The sequence below is a fragment of the Alligator sinensis genome, unplaced genomic scaffold, assembly GCF_000455745.1.
Source record: "Alligator sinensis unplaced genomic scaffold, ASM45574v1 scaffold871_1, whole genome shotgun sequence".
Lineage (NCBI taxonomy): Eukaryota > Metazoa > Chordata > Crocodylia > Alligatoridae > Alligator > Alligator sinensis.
In genome coordinates this window covers 99,067-118,032 of record NW_005842746.1, presented here as the reverse complement: position 1 = coordinate 118,032, position 18,966 = coordinate 99,067, and the positions used below count along the sequence as shown (strand labels likewise).

Genomic DNA, 18,966 nt, shown 5'->3' with positions numbered 1-18,966 from the left:
GGAAAGAGTTATTAATGGAAGTTCTACTATATGTATTCAAATAGATACCAAAATACAGCTGTAGGTACCTCATAAATGAGCTAACAAATTTCTAGAATGAAGATATTTCACCCCACCTGTGCAACATCAACAAACTTTCGATGCTTTTCCAACAAAACTTTGGTTTCTTGAGCATCATCTCCCAGTCTAATATGGGTCTTAAGCAGAGCATCCAATAATTCACTTAACCATTCTACTGCCTTAAAAAAAGAAGTAAATTAGATCAGTGGAAACCAGTTTTAACAGTTAATTAAGAAGATACACATCAAGTAGGTTAGGTGTGTTGAACTAAAATGTAGACTTGGTATATATTTATTCCATTTGAATTATGAAGAAACCCTCTTTATCTGCCATATTTACATGTTGTCATAACCTTTTGCTACTTCTATTCTACTTTGTAAATACTCTGAAATAACGTAATTAATAAACAAAATAAGAAACAGTAAAAAAAAAGAAAACTTAAGTTTAAGAACTATAAAGACATATAGCTGCAAAAGATTTGCAAAAAACATGCTTGGACCTGCTTTGTAGCATCAGTTTTACAGACGTACACCTTGCACATCAAAGGCTTGGCACCAGCATGAAACATGCACATTAGGAATGCTGGTCTGTACACTTGCTTTACCAATCTTTTAGTAAAAAGATGTTTTGCCATTACATTTAAAAAAAAGAGGCATTTTGAGGCAATTGAGGCATTTTGATTCACATTAAGATGAACTGACAAAGCTAGCCAACCTTAATATATTATTGAGATTTTTATTTCAATCAGATTTATCATAGAAAACATTACATTCGGCTCCAAGAAATAGCTTGGGTGAAGAACTGCTGTATTTACTTGATTCCAAGACTACTTCCCCTCCCCCCCTTCATCGTGGTGGGGAGGAGAAGCCTTGTCTTAGAATCAAGTTATCAGACCACTCTCCAGCTTGGAGCTATGAGAAGCAGCTGTGCAGGAAGTATAGTTTAGCCAGGGACAATATCAGAAGTGCACAGATTTCTCCTTTCACAGTTTGCTCCATGCCTGGCTCTCCTTCATCCCCTGTGACCTGCTCCTCACTTCCCCGCAACCCATGCTGGTAGGGAAGGAGGAATCTGAATACTGCTACTACAGTCCCCAACCAAGCCAGGCTCCCTGCACAGCCAGTCCCCACAGCTCCCAACTGGTACAGTCCAATTCTCAGATGATGCAGACATAGGGAGAGACTCCAAGCGGCCCCTGGCCCGCACTACAAGGAACAGCTATGGTAACATGCAGATTCCTCCTTCCAGGCTGCTCTCTGCCAGTGGGGAAAACGGAGGAGGAGGGCCAGGCAGGCAAGGTAACCTGCATGCTGCCAAACTGGGCTCTTCGCACAGCTGCTCCCTGTGGCATAGGGTAGGAGCAGGTCAGGAGCGACTTCAGAGCTCCCCCTACACCCAGATCAGCCAGGGATAGCAGCAGCAGAGGGGGGACGGGGCAGAGTAGTGGCAGTATCAGGTAAATACTGTAAATGGTAGCACTCATCACATGCCATGTTACACAAATCCTGGAATTGTTGTAACATCACAAGAACAAGCTCATTTTTATTCAGTAAATAGGGACAGCTATATTAAAATGTGCCACAGATTACAAAAAGCAGGATCATTAAGACTCCCCACCCAGCCCTTACTTGAGCAGCATCTTCTTCACATTTAAATAACTGCACCATCTGAAGCATCTTTAGCCGTCGTACATCCACCATGTCTTCACACCTTGACAAACCAAAACAAGTGGAAATGACTGAAGTGATATCACAGAAGTGCTTGATATTCAGGACATTTGTGCAGCAGAGTAAATATACTCTGGGAATGACAATTATGATATAGCAAATTACAGCAACCAAAATATCAGTGTTCATGAAAGAGGTGAATAAGCATCTTTGTGCCACTTAGCCTGGCAAACATATTACAGGATTATGCAGGATTATAAGAGAAACATGAGGTAAAATGCAGCTGAGAACTAAAAGCCACAGAAATCATGAGATATCATACGAGATATCATCGTCTTCAAGACTTCAGGTATGTCTATACAGCAGGCACAGAAGTGTAGTGCAGGCATGCCTGAACTACCTTTAAACTAGGTAGCTTGGGTATAAGAAGCAGTCTACAGAGTGTCAAGGAGTTCACTGTAAGCAAATTTACCATATTTCTCAGCAGGAGATTAAAGCCTGCAATGAGTTCCATGCTGCTACAGTCATACTGCTATTCTAAGTTTAAAAACTAACTTATTACGTCTACACTACACTCAAATCACAGCAGTGATAGCAGTGTAGACATACTCTTCTTGGTGAATAATGCTGGAAAATGTCTAAAAATTACAGCATCTCTCTCTCCTGTTTCTATTTCCCCAGCCATGTTTTTAGCCAACTACCACTTAAAAGGTTACAGCATAAATTAATCATCTTATATAAGAATCATGAAGACTTCCAAGATTAGTTTTTATGATTTCCTTTGCTATAACTCTTGAAGGAAGGCATTCTAAAATGTAATTTATATATTATTAATTCAGAAATAGGAGAGCTAGAATTAAGTTCATGACATAGTTCTTTTCCCACATAGTCATGGTATAAAAATATTGGGAACATTTTCCTTTTACTACCAGAACTTGACATTATAATACATTATTCTGAAAGATCTTTCCTTTTGAATTTAAGAGACCTCTATATGAGTAGGGAGGGAGAATCAGAATCCTGCCCAGCTCAATAGGTTATTCATGACTGCAGCAGTTAGCTTTGTAAGTGAATAGGGCAGAGCGAAGGCGTGGAGTGTGTATGTGCAAGTACATAGAAGTATGCATCTATTTTCTTGCACACAACATTAATCAGGCTGTGTAAGTTGCATAAGCCCTGTACTAGTGCATCACAGAAGAATTCTGAGGTTTAAGTATCCTGCAGTGCTGTGATGCTTACGCTGTAAAGCTGCTGTTGTATGAGTATGGAAAACTGACTTTTACAAGTCCAAGTATATAAGTGATCCAGCCAAAATTCCCCTAGAAAAATAAACATTTAAAACACAAGAGACATTTGACAGGTTAGCCATAATTTTACAACTCTTATTTATACATTTTATAAATTGTTACTATCATGGCTTGGACCCATGAGGCTCTTAAAACAGTTTACATTTAGCTACTGAAAATAAAATCTTGCAATTCAATTGCCAAAACAATTAAAAATATAATGCCTGTCTGATTTTATTTTGAACTTGATTTATATTCAGACTAATTAAAGGGCTTATAGCCATGCAGACTCCTTTGTGCGTATCATTGGGGAGAAACAATTCACATTCAACTCCTGACAATATATTCTTTCTATTGGGAAAAAGAAGCCTGTAATATTACAGATTCTTATTAGGGAAGCTGATGTATTTAAGTCATAAAACTCTGTACTTGCAGTGAATTAATGTGAAATATTTAGTCTATGCACATTTCTTTGTATCTAGTATAAACTATACAAATTAGGTAAGATTCTAACTGTCCACAATTCCTTTTTTTTCTGCTAGATGGAAACCACAATATTGATAGTTAGAAAGGGCATAGACTGTTAGGACTACTTAAAATCTAAGTTTCAATTAACATAACCAAACTATATGTTAGCTATTATTCAAAACAAAACAAAAAGCTTTAAAGACAGTTCTGGCTACAACAGGTATATGCCAGCTATGATTACTTGATAAAATGAGCTGATGTAAAGGGATCTAATTAAAACTTAAGGCATATTCAAAATCCATTACTGTAGGAGTCAATGAAAAATGTGTGCAGTTGAAAAGAGCTGCTGTCACTTTAGCAGATCTGTCAAGTTGAATGTCTATTCAGTGGAAGATCCTGACTACAGTAAAGCTTAGACCAGGAGATCTTTAAACTTTTCAAGATGGAGTGGGGAGGGGGAGAAATCACATCTTAACAACAAGGCTCTCTCCATCGCTTCTCCATCTCAAATTTCTGAGCATGAAGGCCATTTTTTCTCTAACTGAGGCCCACATATTTTCTCCATGGAAACTGCAACTTTGTACTCAAAGAAGATAACTGTCTTTAATAGACTGAGTAAGACACTTAAGTACATGCTTAAGTACTTCCTTATTCAGGGCAGTCAGAAACCACTTGCTTAAGTCTAAGCTTGTACACATCAGTCCTATTTAAATCAATTGAGCTCAGAGTTATCCTGCAAGTAAAGCACATTTTCACACACAGAAGTATAAAACCAGAAGGAAGCACATGGCATTATACACACGTGTGCACACATGCCTTGCCACCATCCAACACAAAAATGAAGAACTCTTATTTTATGAATCTCTACATTAGGAGTATACCACAAAAACAGTAGCTTATAAGAGTTCTGGAAGAAAAGGAAAGTTTCTATCCTATTTAAATAGAACACAGAATTTATATTATCCCAGCTGGAATTAGATAAATTAAGAAATCACTAAGATCCCTATTCTGAATCTAATAGTAAAACAATTTTCTTCAAAAAAAAATTGAGCTCTTTGCTTGTGAAAGTCACCAAAATGTCTATTACCTTTGCTTCCTAAGTTGCATATCTTCCATCACTCCTTGGATGTGATCCACATTTTCTTTGTTTTCAGTAGTTACATCTTTTCCATAGGCCCAGGATGCCTGGTTAGATATCTGATCCAGAAGTCCTTGACCTTTTTCACGCAAACTTTGCAGACCTAAGTCTAAGATAAAAATAAATTATTGTTTGATAAATTAGGTTTTCCTTTTCACCAAGAGAAGCTGGCAGAAAAATAGTGAAGTGGGGAAAAGCAGATGTCTTCTTTTAATCACTGTTTGTTTCTGTCCTCAGCTAAACTGTCCATCATCCAAGTGCATCAGTCGCCAGTTAGAAAACTAAGGATAAAGGATTTGTTATTTTCTCACATACAAACAAACAGCTTTCCTCCCTCCCCCAAGATAATCCTTCAAAATTGGGGTCCATGGATTAAATGGGGAAGGTGATTTTCTGCCCAGGACAGAAGCACCTTGCTTTGATTCCTGTTTTACAGTGGAGCAACTGCAATATTACTAGTCAGTTAGCTGAGGGAGTCAAGTGCGTCATTTGCCAGTTAGAAAACTAAGGATAAAGGATTTCTTATTTTATGGTCTATAAAGAAGGTAATTAAATGTTTTAAGGAAAGTTATGAGAGTTGACAATCCACTATAACATTTTAGCATATAAATAAGAGTAATTAATATGCACTATCTGAAGAATTGCACATTTATACAATTTCTAAAGTGTCAATTAATTATCACACAGTAATAAACTTCCATCAAGCAAAAACTAGACTAAGATTTTAAAATGTATTTTACATCATGCCTGCAACCTTTTAGATACTGCAGTACAACCTTTTAGATACTGCAGTACAGATACCGTAGCATGCACTTCGTTGTTTCACATAAGAAATAATTTAATTATTTTTCAAATGTAATTAATTATTTTAATGCATCCTTTTACCTCACAATCGCTCTTCTACAAAAATGCCTTAGTTTGTATAATAGCCAACAACACAACATTTATAAGTCTTAGATAAATGTTAAAAATACTGCATAAATTTTAATTACAAGTGTTCTCCTTCAGGAAGTTGTTATTTCAAAGTTTTCACAGCTGGGAATCTGAGGAGATTCACCTTTGCAGCCTAGTCCTAAACTCCTGCCAGGCCGGGGGCTAGGAGAACTAAAATCCGTGATTCAACTTCCAGGTTTGCTCATAAAAACTGTAACAATATATTTCCATGATTTGGGTACTATAGGTATTATTTTTAATTAAAAAATCATCACAAAACATTTTCTAGGCATACACATTACTAAAGAATTTAGGTTACAAAAGTTAATGTCAGAGACAATCTTCCTAGGAGTAAAGCTGGGGAGAGAATATAAACAGACTGCAGGAAAACTGATTTAGTATAGCAAAAAAAACCCCAAAAGGGAAACTGTCCCGAACATCTTCCCCTTTTAAGTAATTTTTTTTGTATATTTCAGCAATATTCTGCTTACCAACACTTTTCAACTTCTCTTCAAGTAGTTTTAAAGTTTGCTGAATTGATGCTCCATCAGTTGGTGCTACATCAACGCACAGCATCCCTAATAAGCCATCTAACTGTTGAGACAACTGAAAGAGAGGTGCAAGCACATAAACCTTTATCTCACTGGTGATCTTTCTTGGAAATTATTTCATTAGAACTGAGATTAGCATTAAAATGCATAAATGTGCTTTCAGAAACGTCTAGCACAAGTACTAAAAAAACAAGTCCAGCCTCAGAACTAACTATATTAACTTAAAAGTTAGAGTTTATTTAAATAATTTCCCCCGCTTGTCCTGCTGGTTTCTGAACCTGTAGGGTTTTGGCACGTTAAAGCTTTTTTCATGTCTATGATGGCTGAAAACTTAATTTTTAAAGAGAAACCTGAAAAGCTCATCTAGTTAAAAGACTCCAGGCTCAAAGGTATAAACAAAAAGCATCAAATCTCGCATTAAAATCCTGAGAGTGGGCACGTTGTTTTATTCAGGGAAATGAGAGCAAAAGCAACACCTTAAAAAGTATCTCCAAAGAACAAATCATCATAGGCAATAGAGTAAATCCGTGTTTCAAAAAAACAGTTTAATTGGATCCCTTATTTCTGTATTTTCTCACATACAAATGCTACCTCTCACCCCCCCACAAAATAACCACTCAAAATTGGGGCATGTGCATTAAATTGGGAAGCTGATTTTCTGCCCAGTATCAGAAAGCACCCTGCTTTGATTTCACAGTGAAGCAGTTGTGGTATTACCAGTCAGGTGGCTGAATTGACTTAATGGCTCGTTGTTGTTCGCTCCACAGATGTTAATGATCATCTCGCCTTTGTTAATGGTCTTGATGTTCCACCAATCAAGCTCACCTTTCTTTGGCATTTTGCTGTCTTTTAGCTGCTTCTGGTCTCTCTCCTCCCATTTCACAGCCCTGGACACACTAGTTCTTTTCAAGATCACAGATCTACCCATATGGACCAGTTTTCAGAAGCAGCTAGGGTTTAATCTTTAGTTAAACAGGAAAGGGAGGGTGAGTCAGCTGAAGACTAGGCTCTGTCCCTACTTTTTGCAGCCACAACACCAGAGAAATCTTTTTTTTTTCCATTCTACCTTTAAAAAAACAGGGTGTGTTATGATTTGGCGTGTTCTGTGTGAGAGAAAATACAGTAGTAATTATATTAGGTTTTAAAAACTGTTGAAATGTTAGAACATTTCAGAATGACTGACAATCCCATTCATATTCCTCTCACAAACTGGAAGGCCTAGTCTTAGGAAATGAAGCTATTTTACATTTTTCTCAAAACTTACTTTTTCATAGATACACCCTGGACAAAAACACTAGATGTAAGAAAAACAGTTGTCAGAGTGTAGTAACAAGTTACTCTGTAAGAACAGAAATAAAAATAAGCTTACATCTTGGGCAACACTGTGAAATTCAAGTGCTGCTTGTAACAGATTTTGCCTGAATTCCAGCTGACTGGCCTGCCGATAGCAGACATCACTCAACTGCTGCTGCAATGCTTTTAGTTCTACAAGGTCCTCCTCATCCCCAGCATTTAGCAGTGCTGCTATTTGCTGATTAAGTTCCACATACACAGCAAACCACTCCTACAAAATACAGAACAAATTCATGCTATAAAGTAATACCAAAATAAATATAATCATTTTAAGGTCCTATGTATTTGAAAATAAACAACTATTTCTGTTTTTGGAAATAAATAGAATCTCTGGGTTAAAAGGCATAAAGGATAAACTGGATTAGGATTATTGCAGCAGTCTGAAAGTTTACACAAGGAAAAACATCTGTTACCATGTATCAACTTAAACCTATATAGAAATGTAAGAAATTAAACTATGCATGGTATTTTTCCACCTAGTGACACAAGCTAGAAATATTGTCACATACTGCAAATGCAATTTATTTACTGGCAAACAACAAACTCCAATTAGTATTTGTCATATACTAGAAGAATGAAATGGTCTAAACATAATTTGTCATTTAAGGTGTTTATTGTTTTCTACTGAAGCAATAACGCCTTTACACAATATTAAACTGTTATTAAAAACTTTTTGGAAGGACTCTGACTACCAGTGTATCACACAGCACAATTTTCTGCAATTTTATAAGTACCTTTGGAAAAATATTTTGAACAGAATGAAAATAATATTATCCTATGACTAAAAGACAGGAAAAGTTACTTTAAATGTTTTTTTTAATGTGAAAAAGGCACCTCTAAACTGCTGCCTTATGTAGGTATATGTTGGTGATCTTAAACACTGAGAATTGCCATATCTATTTTCTGATATTTTTACCTTATTTAGTTGTAAATCTAAACAATTCAAACCATTGCGAGTTTGTGGGGCTAAAACTTCCCAATTACCTCTTATATCAAGATTAATTTAAGTCTCAACTGGCATTATTACAAATTTGTTATACAAAGTATAACTGCTAAATATCTTATTTTGGACTACAGATGACAGGACTTTCAAACTGCCATACATACATTGAACACAACTGAACAGTGCCACCTATTGATTATACTAATGAAGTGCTCCACATAGTAATTAAGGCTCTCTTATTCAAAAAAACACCCCAAAATAAAACAAGATATTTGAATTAAATGGGATCTTTAAATGTGATATTTAAATTTCTTTTAAAATCCTATGCTTTATTCCTTCAATGTTTACACTGAACTTGCTCAAAAAAAATGCAAAATGTACTCAGAAAAGCTACATTTTCAAATTTGGGGTTTTTTTGTTCAAACCTTCTTCACTGACTATATATGCCAGAAACAATGCACAAATAATTGAAACCAAGGTAGCTTCAGTTTCAGAAGATCAACAAATCCAAAGACAGAATGTACATGGGGAATGAACTGTTTATCTCATGAAACTTGGGTAGTCAAAAATGTGGGGCAATGTGAAGAAATTCTGCATTGTCCACTTGTACTCTATCTGCCATGCGTAGCTATGACGCAAACTACAGAAAAATGTATATATGAGAAACAAAAAAGTGAAAAAAAATATTAGCTGTGGATACAATTAAATAAGCAAACAATACAAAGCCCTATCAGATGTGGTAAATTATCTGTAATAATATGTATCATAAAAAACATTTATTTCCTCACCATTTAAATATTAAAAATATATTATACAAATTAATTTTGAGCAACTACAGAGGCAAGGTAAAGGGGAGAGATTTCCAAGAAAATCCAAAAATTTTAGTTGTTTCCCAAATTTAGTAGCAAGATATATTCTAATGCATCCAGTTAGAGATATTTAAATTTCAGAAATATAGTAGAAAAAACTTTGGAAAAACTGAACTAAAATGAATATAAGAAGTTATACTACAAAAAACAAACCCCAAAAAACAAAACCCTTGGGCATTCCAATGAAAGTACCAATAATTTTGCAAACAGCACAAATGCAAAAGAATCAAAATGGAGCTCCAAGTGTAAATCCAAATCATAAAAATTACAGGATAAACAAGGTTCTGAGAATTATTGCTTAGAAAGCAAATAATCTGAAGAGATGCATCCCCCGATTACTAAATTTGCTGAGTAAGCATACCATGATTTAATTGTTGAAAAAATAATTACCAATGAAATATAACAGATGAAAACTAAAAGTACACCAAATATTGCAATACTGAGACTATTAATGTGTTTGATGGTTGTTTTATTCAAATGACCTTCTCTAAACCCAATATGATCAGACTAAGATGGGTTATAATCAAGCAAAAAGCAAAAATTTAACTAAACAAAATGAACTTAAGTATTTCTTCAGTCACGAAGAACAACAACGTCAATAACAAATTGCTTATTATATAACAATCTAAAATAATTCTTTTTCTAGCAGTCAATTCACAGAAGTACTGAAAAACAAACCAAGAACCTTCCAGAAACCAAAGAAATGGAATTAATAAATGGAAGATATTAAAAAAAACAAAACATATGGTGGACAACACAAGGCCATAAATTTGACTTTAGGAATGCAGAAGTAAAAATCCAAGGAAACTGGAGAAAGAATAGGAAAATAATAAAAAGAGGCAGTGAAGGATTTCAGAAAATGAGTGAAATTTGTTCCAGATTATAGCGAATACTTTCAAATTAGAGAAAAAAAAGCAAGTACACCGAGGTTCAATACTACTCTAAAAAGTGACTTCATAAACGAGTTTCCATGTTTAATGCTGCTAATGATTTACATGTGATCAAATCTCCTTGGTCTATAAAGTTTAGGGATTTTGTTTTAAACTTCCAGCAAGGCAAATTCATAGCTGAACCTGACAGCCAGGCCAACCTCTTTTCACTGCTTTAAACCAACTGTGATATAGATTCTGTGACCAACTACACACCTTGGTCACAACTGTGCAGTTTTAACAGGATTGCAAGGATGTAAGAGATGACTGTGTTTGGCCCTCAGCTGAATACATTAAATGACACATGAGTGTGAACAGAATTGAGTCTGGTCTTCCTTACCATGTTGCTCTATGACAGTAAGACAAGTAAAAGGTAGTAAAAATTATTCTGGTCAATAACACAAGAAGATATTTTTCTCAATATGTGAAAATATCAGATGAGTTGAGTAAGAATCCTTTACAGTCCTCTGACCATTACACACAACACCCCTTAATTTGCATCTTCACTGACTGGCTTTCTTGTATGCATACTGGCCTCTGGCTTCTTATCTATTCCATCTAGGAAGAGCACAGACCAACTGCAGATGCTTCCTCAGCCTGACAAGTGTGTTTGTACCCCAAATCAGGCAAACAAGAATTTTTCCAACTATTTTAGTTGGTCTAATAAAAGATATTGGATTTACCCCAAGAACCTTGTCTGCTTATGCCCTTAGACAAACACGGGTACAACCTATACCCCTAGTGACATACTGCCACTTTTCAGAGTAGATCCATGCTACAAGTGCTTAAAGAAAGGGACAACACAGTAGGTGAACTAACCTTTTAAAATGCTGTGTGTATGTATCTAACCTCAGTTGCAACAAATCATTGGAGGTGGAAGGAGAGGAACGGTGGTAATTCTATTGCATTACAGAAGCAACACAGGCCTCAGTAAAAAGAAGGGGAATGCATGCAATTGGCTGAGTGAGAAATAAAAACTTAACATTTTATTTTAAATTAAGCTCTATTTCAAATCTAGTTAACTGAAATTCATATTCACTGATAACTGAAATTAGTAGGTCCCAGCTAAATAAGCTCAAAACCATTTACATGAACAATACAGACCTTATGCTAAATATATTCAGGTTTCTTTAGGTTGCCCTTCCCTGGCTCTACCATCAATTTCATTGGAAGCACATATTTTCAGAGCGACTTCTACAAGACTAATATGAATTACTAACAAAAAAGTATATAATTAGTGTGTATTATCTGCATTGGAAACCAAAATCTAATGAACCTACTGGGTTATTAAAAACAGCACAGATTTGTCTCTTTACAACCCATAAATCACTCTGTCCAACATTCGTAGGAACTTGTCACTTGAATACACTGTAGACAATTATGTGCACTTAAAATCATGCTGTAACTTGAAGGGGGTGGGGGGAAATCTCACACTGTGTTGACTCTCAATCTCTTCATGTTTCTGTTGCAAAGCCTGTGAAGCTCTAATTGAATCACCTATTCCCCACTGAGTTCGTAGTTGTTCTGATCCAGGTCCTTCAAGCCAATTCACTACCTGTTAATAAAATAATAATTTAGATCACAAGTAAACTAAATCAAATACCCAACAGCTTTTACAATATTTCTACTCAGGCCATTAAAACTTTGCAATTTCATTTCAAGTTAATTATACAGTTTCTACTACAAAGTGTTTTTTTCAAGTATGGATATGATTGGATTCAATGACAAGACATGCTTTCAAATGTCTTTGGTAGAATGCTTTTCATTAACCTTAGGTTGACAGCTCATGCCAGAAGGCGAGAGCTAGCAAAAAAGATCTGGCATACTCATATTCACAGCTGTGTAAATAAATTGGATTAACACACACACATTTTTTATAAGAAACAAGTTCTTTCAAATTCAGACATATATAAAATTAACATACTACAATTCATTGGTCTAGGATATTGGAAATTTGGAGACAATCCAAAGGCTCTCCTTCTGTTGATCAATATGTTAACAGACAATAGACATAGTGATTACTGTGCTTTCATTTAAAAAATACACAACATTCTTTAAGAATGCATAGGCCCTTATCCTGAAAGATACTTCATAAAGGCATAATAGACTACTCACGTGGAGCCACAGTGTGCATATCTTTCAATATAGTTCAGGGATATATATGCCTTTGCAGAAGAACTCCTTGCAAGCTCCAGGTACTAGTATCTAACCCAGTTGTTCTCAACTGTTTTAGGGTCAAGCCATGCACAGACTTGAGACACCCTCCAGAAAATGCCAGCTCTTAGTTTTCACCCCTTTTCCCTACAGAAAAACAATAAAGTAGTTTTTCTGTTGCAACCCCCGTTCCCCCCCCCAACCTCAGAAAGGCCACAGCTTTGGTCTATTTTGGATTTCTATTTGAAATCTCTGAGTTTATCTTGTGAATCACATTTGTAAACCTAACAGTGATAAACACCCCACAGCACCCTTGAAAGGATCTCTCAGCACCCTGGCTGATAATCACTGGTGTAGTCTATAGTTGGAAAAATTCCAAGATCAGAGTACCAAAGTTATAGAAGTAAGTGTCATCATTTCATTTTTATTTATTAAGTTGGGGAACATTTTAATTAGGATGGATTGGCCTTATATTTCAATCTTTTTAGATATACTGCAAATAAACCAAAGCTTAGATGATATCCATAGTTAAATTTTAAGATTTAGGAAACAGAGGTGCAGTCATTATAACATACAAGAAAATACTTTTTTTGTTTTAATTGAAGCCACTAGGCAAATGAAAAATCAAGAATTCTCTCTAATTCATTAACTTCAATGATAAAGGATAGGAAAACACCTTGCCTTCTTTAAATCAATACATTTTAAACCAGTGGTTCTCAGCCTTTTAGGTTCTAGGCACCCCTTGTTAGACTGTTAGACCTAAGGTATCTCTCAGAAAAAATCAGTTTTTGACTTCACTCATTTTTTGTCTATAGAAGAACAATAAATAGAGCAATTCCTGCTGAAAAGAACTCAGACTCTAACAGGTCAGAATGTTTTTGACACTACTAATTCCTATTTGGAATCTCTGGTTTTATCTTGTGAATCATGCACAGGTGTTTGCACATCTAACAGTGCTAACATTACATGGCATCCCACAATACCCTTAAAAAGATCTTGTGAAATCTTAGTTGAGAATCACTGCTTTAAACAGAGACTATGAAACTCAATCAGCTGTCAATTTTTGGCCAATATCTTCAAACTAACACAGCATCCATCAGGTGAATGCAAGTGACGAATATGGGTTCACTTTGACTGTTCTCAGCATGGAGGACTATATTGCAACACTGGACATGAACAGATGCTCATTTCTAGCAGTGGGAATTTTTACGAGATTTCCACTGCTGGAAGTGTTTCTAGGAGAGGGATCAATACAGGCATTCAGCCTGCAGATGCTCCACTCAGCTCCTTGTGATTTCCCAAGACTGGAGTGCTCCCAACCAAAGACGGTGTGGGGAGCAGTGGCTGCTCCACTCCTGCCATTCCAGGGACAGGGAAGAGAAGTGGGGATGGAGTAGAGCACCAGGGAAAGGCTCTCTTCCAAGACAAAGGAAATTGAGGTATAGGGAAAGGACAGGGAAGTCTTTCCTCACTGTTCCACTGCCTTCCTGTAGACCAGGGGGGTGGACATGGAGCACAGCACTGGGGCAAAGCCCCCCACTTGTTCCCCAGATTAGGCAGTCCCTGGTCTGAGAAAGGGCAGGAAACATTACCCCACTGCACCAGAGAGCTTACATGTGAGACTCAACTAAGCAACACATGCAGCATTTAAAGACCACCACCGGGAACCAGCACAGGAAAGCCTTCTGAAGCCCACTTCCCACCCTGCCAGCTTTTAAATTGCCACCTTGCTGGGCAGTGGGAACAAGGGGAAACCAGTTAGGGCTGGGAACTGGTTTTGAGAACAATCAGGGGAGCTCGATTCCTGGTCCCACTGGCTTTGCAATCGTCTCCCTGCCTCCAACATACTGCTTACAGAAGAACTCTCTTGATATGCGTTTAAAAAATTGCTAATGGTATACTCAGGAACAAATAAGAAGAACAAAAGCTAGAGTAGTAGGAGAGGGGCTTGAAAGAGTGAGGAGGAGGTAGAGGGAAGAGAACCAAGGAAGAGCATGAAAACAGACCTGCAGTACAAATGAGAATTAGGCACATCACAGCCAGCAGATAAGGAAAGAAAGGAAGAAGCCAGAGAACGATTGAGTGCAAGTCTGCCAGGATGTCAAACAAGACTGGAAAAAGGAAAAAGACAGAGAGAAAAAAAAGAAAGGGACAGTGGGAAGAAAGCCCAGGTAAAGCGCATCAAGAATAGCAGGGGCCATGGCTAACACACATGTAGATCCAGCCAAAAGGCTCCAAGTCAACCAAGTCAAGATTGCGTTAGGTGCAAGAATCTCTTCTTATGCACACCATCAATTTAGGCCTGTTTATTCATTACACACTTGGTCCTGTCTTCATTCTGCTCTTCCGTTTATTTAATTCCTCTGCTCCCTTTCATCTGCTTCCCATTTTTTAATTTCTCCCCATTGTTTATTTTTAAATGAACAAAATACCAATTCCTCCTCACTGACCATCTTTTACATTTAGAAAATATGATTTTGTACATTACTTAAATGCGTTTACAGATGCCTTGCAAACTTATCAAGTTTTCGTGTCCTTGTGACAAGGTATTCAGCAGAATTCACAGATTCATTGAAATCTGACAGGGCTGTACTGAGTGCTTCCTCTGTGGCCTCAAACTGGACTGTCAGCTGTGCACTTTAGCCCCATGCCACCCACTGATTAACTAAAATAAACAAATATATAGATTTAATGTGTGCTTCAGTATCACTAGTGTAGATAGAACAAATGGATAACTATTTCTAATTAAAAGAATACAAATTGAGGTTGGTGCCCTAGTAAACAGGTGTATTTAAATGCATTAAGGGTAGAAGTTTGACAAAGTATGTTATAAACCTCATTTCAATCATCATATTTTCTTCAGCCAATTTGAATATTAAAAGGCCCATGTCCTGCTTGTATCATTTAATCTATAAAATAATGCTTTTATCTTCTACATATTTATACTATTTTCAACTAAAAATATCAACAAATAGGATTTGCATTTTTCTTTCCCCTCTCACCTTTCTTTGTTAAAGATGAAAGTCACTACTTCAGTAAAACACTTTCTTGTTTTCAGAGACAAAAAAAGGAACAAGAATAATTATCCTTTATTTTTAAGAATATCTGGAATATTATGAAGTCCACACTCACTAGAACTGCCAGTGTCTGAAGGCTAAAAGTAATTCAGGTTATGTTTTCTGCTTTCTGCAAATGTATTTGAAGCACAACAGAAGCTTAAAAATGTATAAATCTGATTTGAAGTAATAAGCTTGTGGAAGGAAAATAAATTGATTCCATTTCCTCGATTATCACTACTGAGACAATATCTGAAAAAGTGTTGAAAGCACCAATTACATGCTGATTTCCAAAGCACTAAACCAATTCATTATGACCTTTAACACACAATTGATTAGAAAGATTTTTATTCATTCTGGTCAGAAGCTGCCATGAACTGCATAAGTAGACAGAGTTTAATCACTGGATATACTATCACAGTTAAAGCATTAATAGTTAGATAAATAATGGAATAAATAATCACTTATCGTTAGTGACATCAACTTAAAACCACCCCTCCTTTATATGGCAAGAAAAAAATTTTGTTTTGTGTAATCCCAGGAACTTTGTTACATAAGAGATAAGCAAAAGTGCCAACAGAAATAGATTTACTACTAAATGCTTATTTATTTGACAATAAGCCAGGCACTTTGGGGTCCTGTGGTAGTGCAAAGCAGCAATACAGCTAACATGAGCAACTAGCTGAAGATTCTTGAGGTGTTTAAGAACATCCAGCATAAGAGACATAAAAGAAAAGGTGCATCTTGAGCATGCTGCATTCTAGTGACCCCCACCTGTCACCAGCATCCTCCAAGAGTATGGCAGGCAGAGGTAAGTTAGAGCATCAGGCAAAACTGGCACCTGGAACCCCTTGAGATGAAAGAAGGAATAAAAGCTGAAGGAAAATGACCTTCCCTCACATTCTTAGTGTTATAACAAGTGTATATCTGGAGGTCAGAGTCTGAAACAAGTCTCAGTGGGCACGTGTACACGAGACGCTAATGTTGCAGTAGACTAATTCTACTGCACATTAGTGTGGCTGGCTAAAACTGTGCTAATGGGCTAATATGCAGTAGAATCAGTCTACTGCGACATTAGCATCATATGAAAAGTGTCTATCTGTGCTAATGCATAGTAGTGCTGCTTACAGTGCATTTAGTACTTAATGTGCTGTAATGATGGTGCATCAATGAAAGTGTAGACAAGTCCAGTATAGACAAAAATAATTCAGTTATATAATCTAAACAAAATGAATAGTAAGTGTTCAGTAGAGAGCCCAATGAGACACCATTACTATACAGCCCTGAAGCATAATGCAAGACATAGCTTGAATCTAGTTTTTAAAAAGCATATCAGTTTATGTTATTTGTGACTGACTTCTCAGGTGTTTAAAATTAAGCAGTAAGAAATTATACGGTATGCGCTTTCTAAATTACACACACCGTAGGAATAAACCACAGGAATACACTCAAGACAGAACTGTGTTTTCAGGAATCCCAGATATTGCAAAACAAAAACATAATACAGTAACTCTCTACAATGTACATGATTAAAAACAATGTTCAACGGTACTGAACAAGGTGCGTTTTAAATGGAATTTTTTAACCACTGAAATTGAAAGCTTACTTAACAGAATCATGATAACAATAAAAATATAGTGCCAGGAGAATCCTAGTACTTACCTGCATTACTTTCTGTTGAATCTCCTCCAGCTGTGTGCGCTTGCTACGTTGCCTACAAACTTCCTGATAGCGGGTATATTGCTCTCGGAGTGAATCTAATAGCTTCATGACCTGGGGTTGAGCAAGCAGTTCATCATCCATGGGAGACCATGAGACTCCTCCATCTGAACCATTAAATCGACGCTGTTGTAACTCAGATAATAGTTCATGACCTTTAAGGATAAGCAGAGTAAGTTATAATAAACATAAAAAATGTAGACGGTAAGGATGCAGAAGTCAGACACTGCGTTCTTGCATCTAAATGATCTGTAAAGTACTAGACACATTGATATTTATTGGTAAACATGAAGAATTATGCTTCTTCAATCACTAGAATTACAGTGGTTGCAAGTCAAAGCAGAATCTGTCCCCATACATTTTAGGCAAAGGGAAGAAACTTTCCTGAGTTGAAAACTCCTAACATTTGCAGAACTTTCCAATAAACTTTCAAAATGTGTTTCATGAGTCTATTTATTGACTTCAATAAATTCTATTTTGAAACAAAATGATTTACGACTAAATTATTCAAAGATCTTTAATTGTCTGGCAGTAAAGCAGAAAGCCTAACTTTCAGTTCCACATATATCCCCCTAGTTTATATAGAAAACAACTTGATCATGGAGTTTGGTATTCATATGCCTCGCTAATCGCTTCATAAATGTAAAGAGGGATTCTAAGTATTAGATACAGGTATTTTTCCCTACCAAAAATTTGGGAAACTGTTTTTGTTAGTTAAACCAGTACTCTAACAGGTATTTTTGTTATATTTACTATTAATTTTCAATAGTGAAAATTCCTTAACTTCTTATAGTCCATGATCTTCAATTAGCATCCAGAAGGGCTACTAATAGCATTTCTTTGATAAATAAACGTATTAAAAGAATTTTAATGTATCCTGGGTAAAATAGGAATTTAAATAAGAAAACGAAACAAATGCTACGCAGGAATTTTAAGACTCTAACTTCTTTAATACATGTTGGCATCCAGGGCCACTATCACTTGCACTGAGAAATTTTGTGGTAATTTCTATGAAACTGCATGTTGTCTGAGGTAGTATTTAATATGAGTAAGAGTACTATCAATGACCAACTGCTTAACTAGCTTTGTTTAGCTTTAATTATTAGAGGAACAATGAAAGCCTGATGCAAAGTAGAAGGAAAACAACTATTTTGCCACCTGTTTTCTATTCCAATTAAAGTGACCAAATTTGAAGACGGAGGGCAACACAACAAATTATAAATCACAGGCTCTCATTTTCATTTCTTGTGGACACCTGGGTTTTTATTTTTAAACCACAGAGTTAACTAAAAAGTTTATGACTGCTGCTTTCCACCATTGCTATTTTAGCATATCAAAATAAAAATTCACCTAAAAGCCCTGAAAAAAAATGCAAGCCCTACACATTTAGTACTAATCAATCATAGTGCAAATTCAACTAAACTACCCAAAAAAACAGTGATAGGCCCCTCCTCTGAGTTACTCAGCATTAATTTCACACAGTCCACTAAACATTTGGTTTAATTCCAGATATTGCCAGCAAGGTGTTAGGTACAAATGCAATTTGTGTAGTATTGGCTTTTGCCTACTATGAAGTTCAGTTTCATTAAGGCTGCTTACAGATGTTTAATTAAAAAAAAAAAAAAAGCAGCAGCAGTGCTGAGCCCAGAGGATGCCCAGAAGAGGCAATGCGTTAGTTGGATCTGGCTCACCCAATGTCTGTATAGATCAGGTGCTTAGTGGGCCTTTTTTGGCACTTTTATCTAATAGCTAATTGAATCAGCATTAGCTAAAAGCATGAAAAAGCCCTGCTGAAGTGCCCAATCTATACAGATGCTGCGGAGCTGGGTCGAAGTAATGC

At 36.3% G+C, this 18,966-nt stretch overlaps 1 protein-coding gene across 5 annotated transcripts in view; it reads right to left on the bottom strand.

Moving 5' to 3' along the window:
• SESTD1 (SEC14 and spectrin domain containing 1) overlaps nt 1-18,966 on the bottom strand; it is a 123,601-nt gene that overhangs the window by 9,312 nt on the left and 95,323 nt on the right. For all 5 annotated transcript variants that reach the window (XM_025216539.1, XM_006034530.3, XM_014525106.2 and 2 more), the window contains 7 exons: nt 17,070-17,281; nt 11,630-11,752; nt 7,473-7,667; nt 6,044-6,158; nt 4,569-4,728; nt 1,689-1,770; nt 117-239 (listed from right to left, as the gene is read on the bottom strand). In XM_025216539.1, the coding sequence (XP_025072324.1) occupies nt 117-239; nt 1,689-1,770; nt 4,569-4,728; nt 6,044-6,158; nt 7,473-7,667; nt 11,630-11,752; nt 17,070-17,281 (1,010 nt within the window). The remainder of the gene's footprint in view (nt 1-116; nt 240-1,688; nt 1,771-4,568; nt 4,729-6,043; nt 6,159-7,472; nt 7,668-11,629; nt 11,753-17,069; nt 17,282-18,966) is intronic.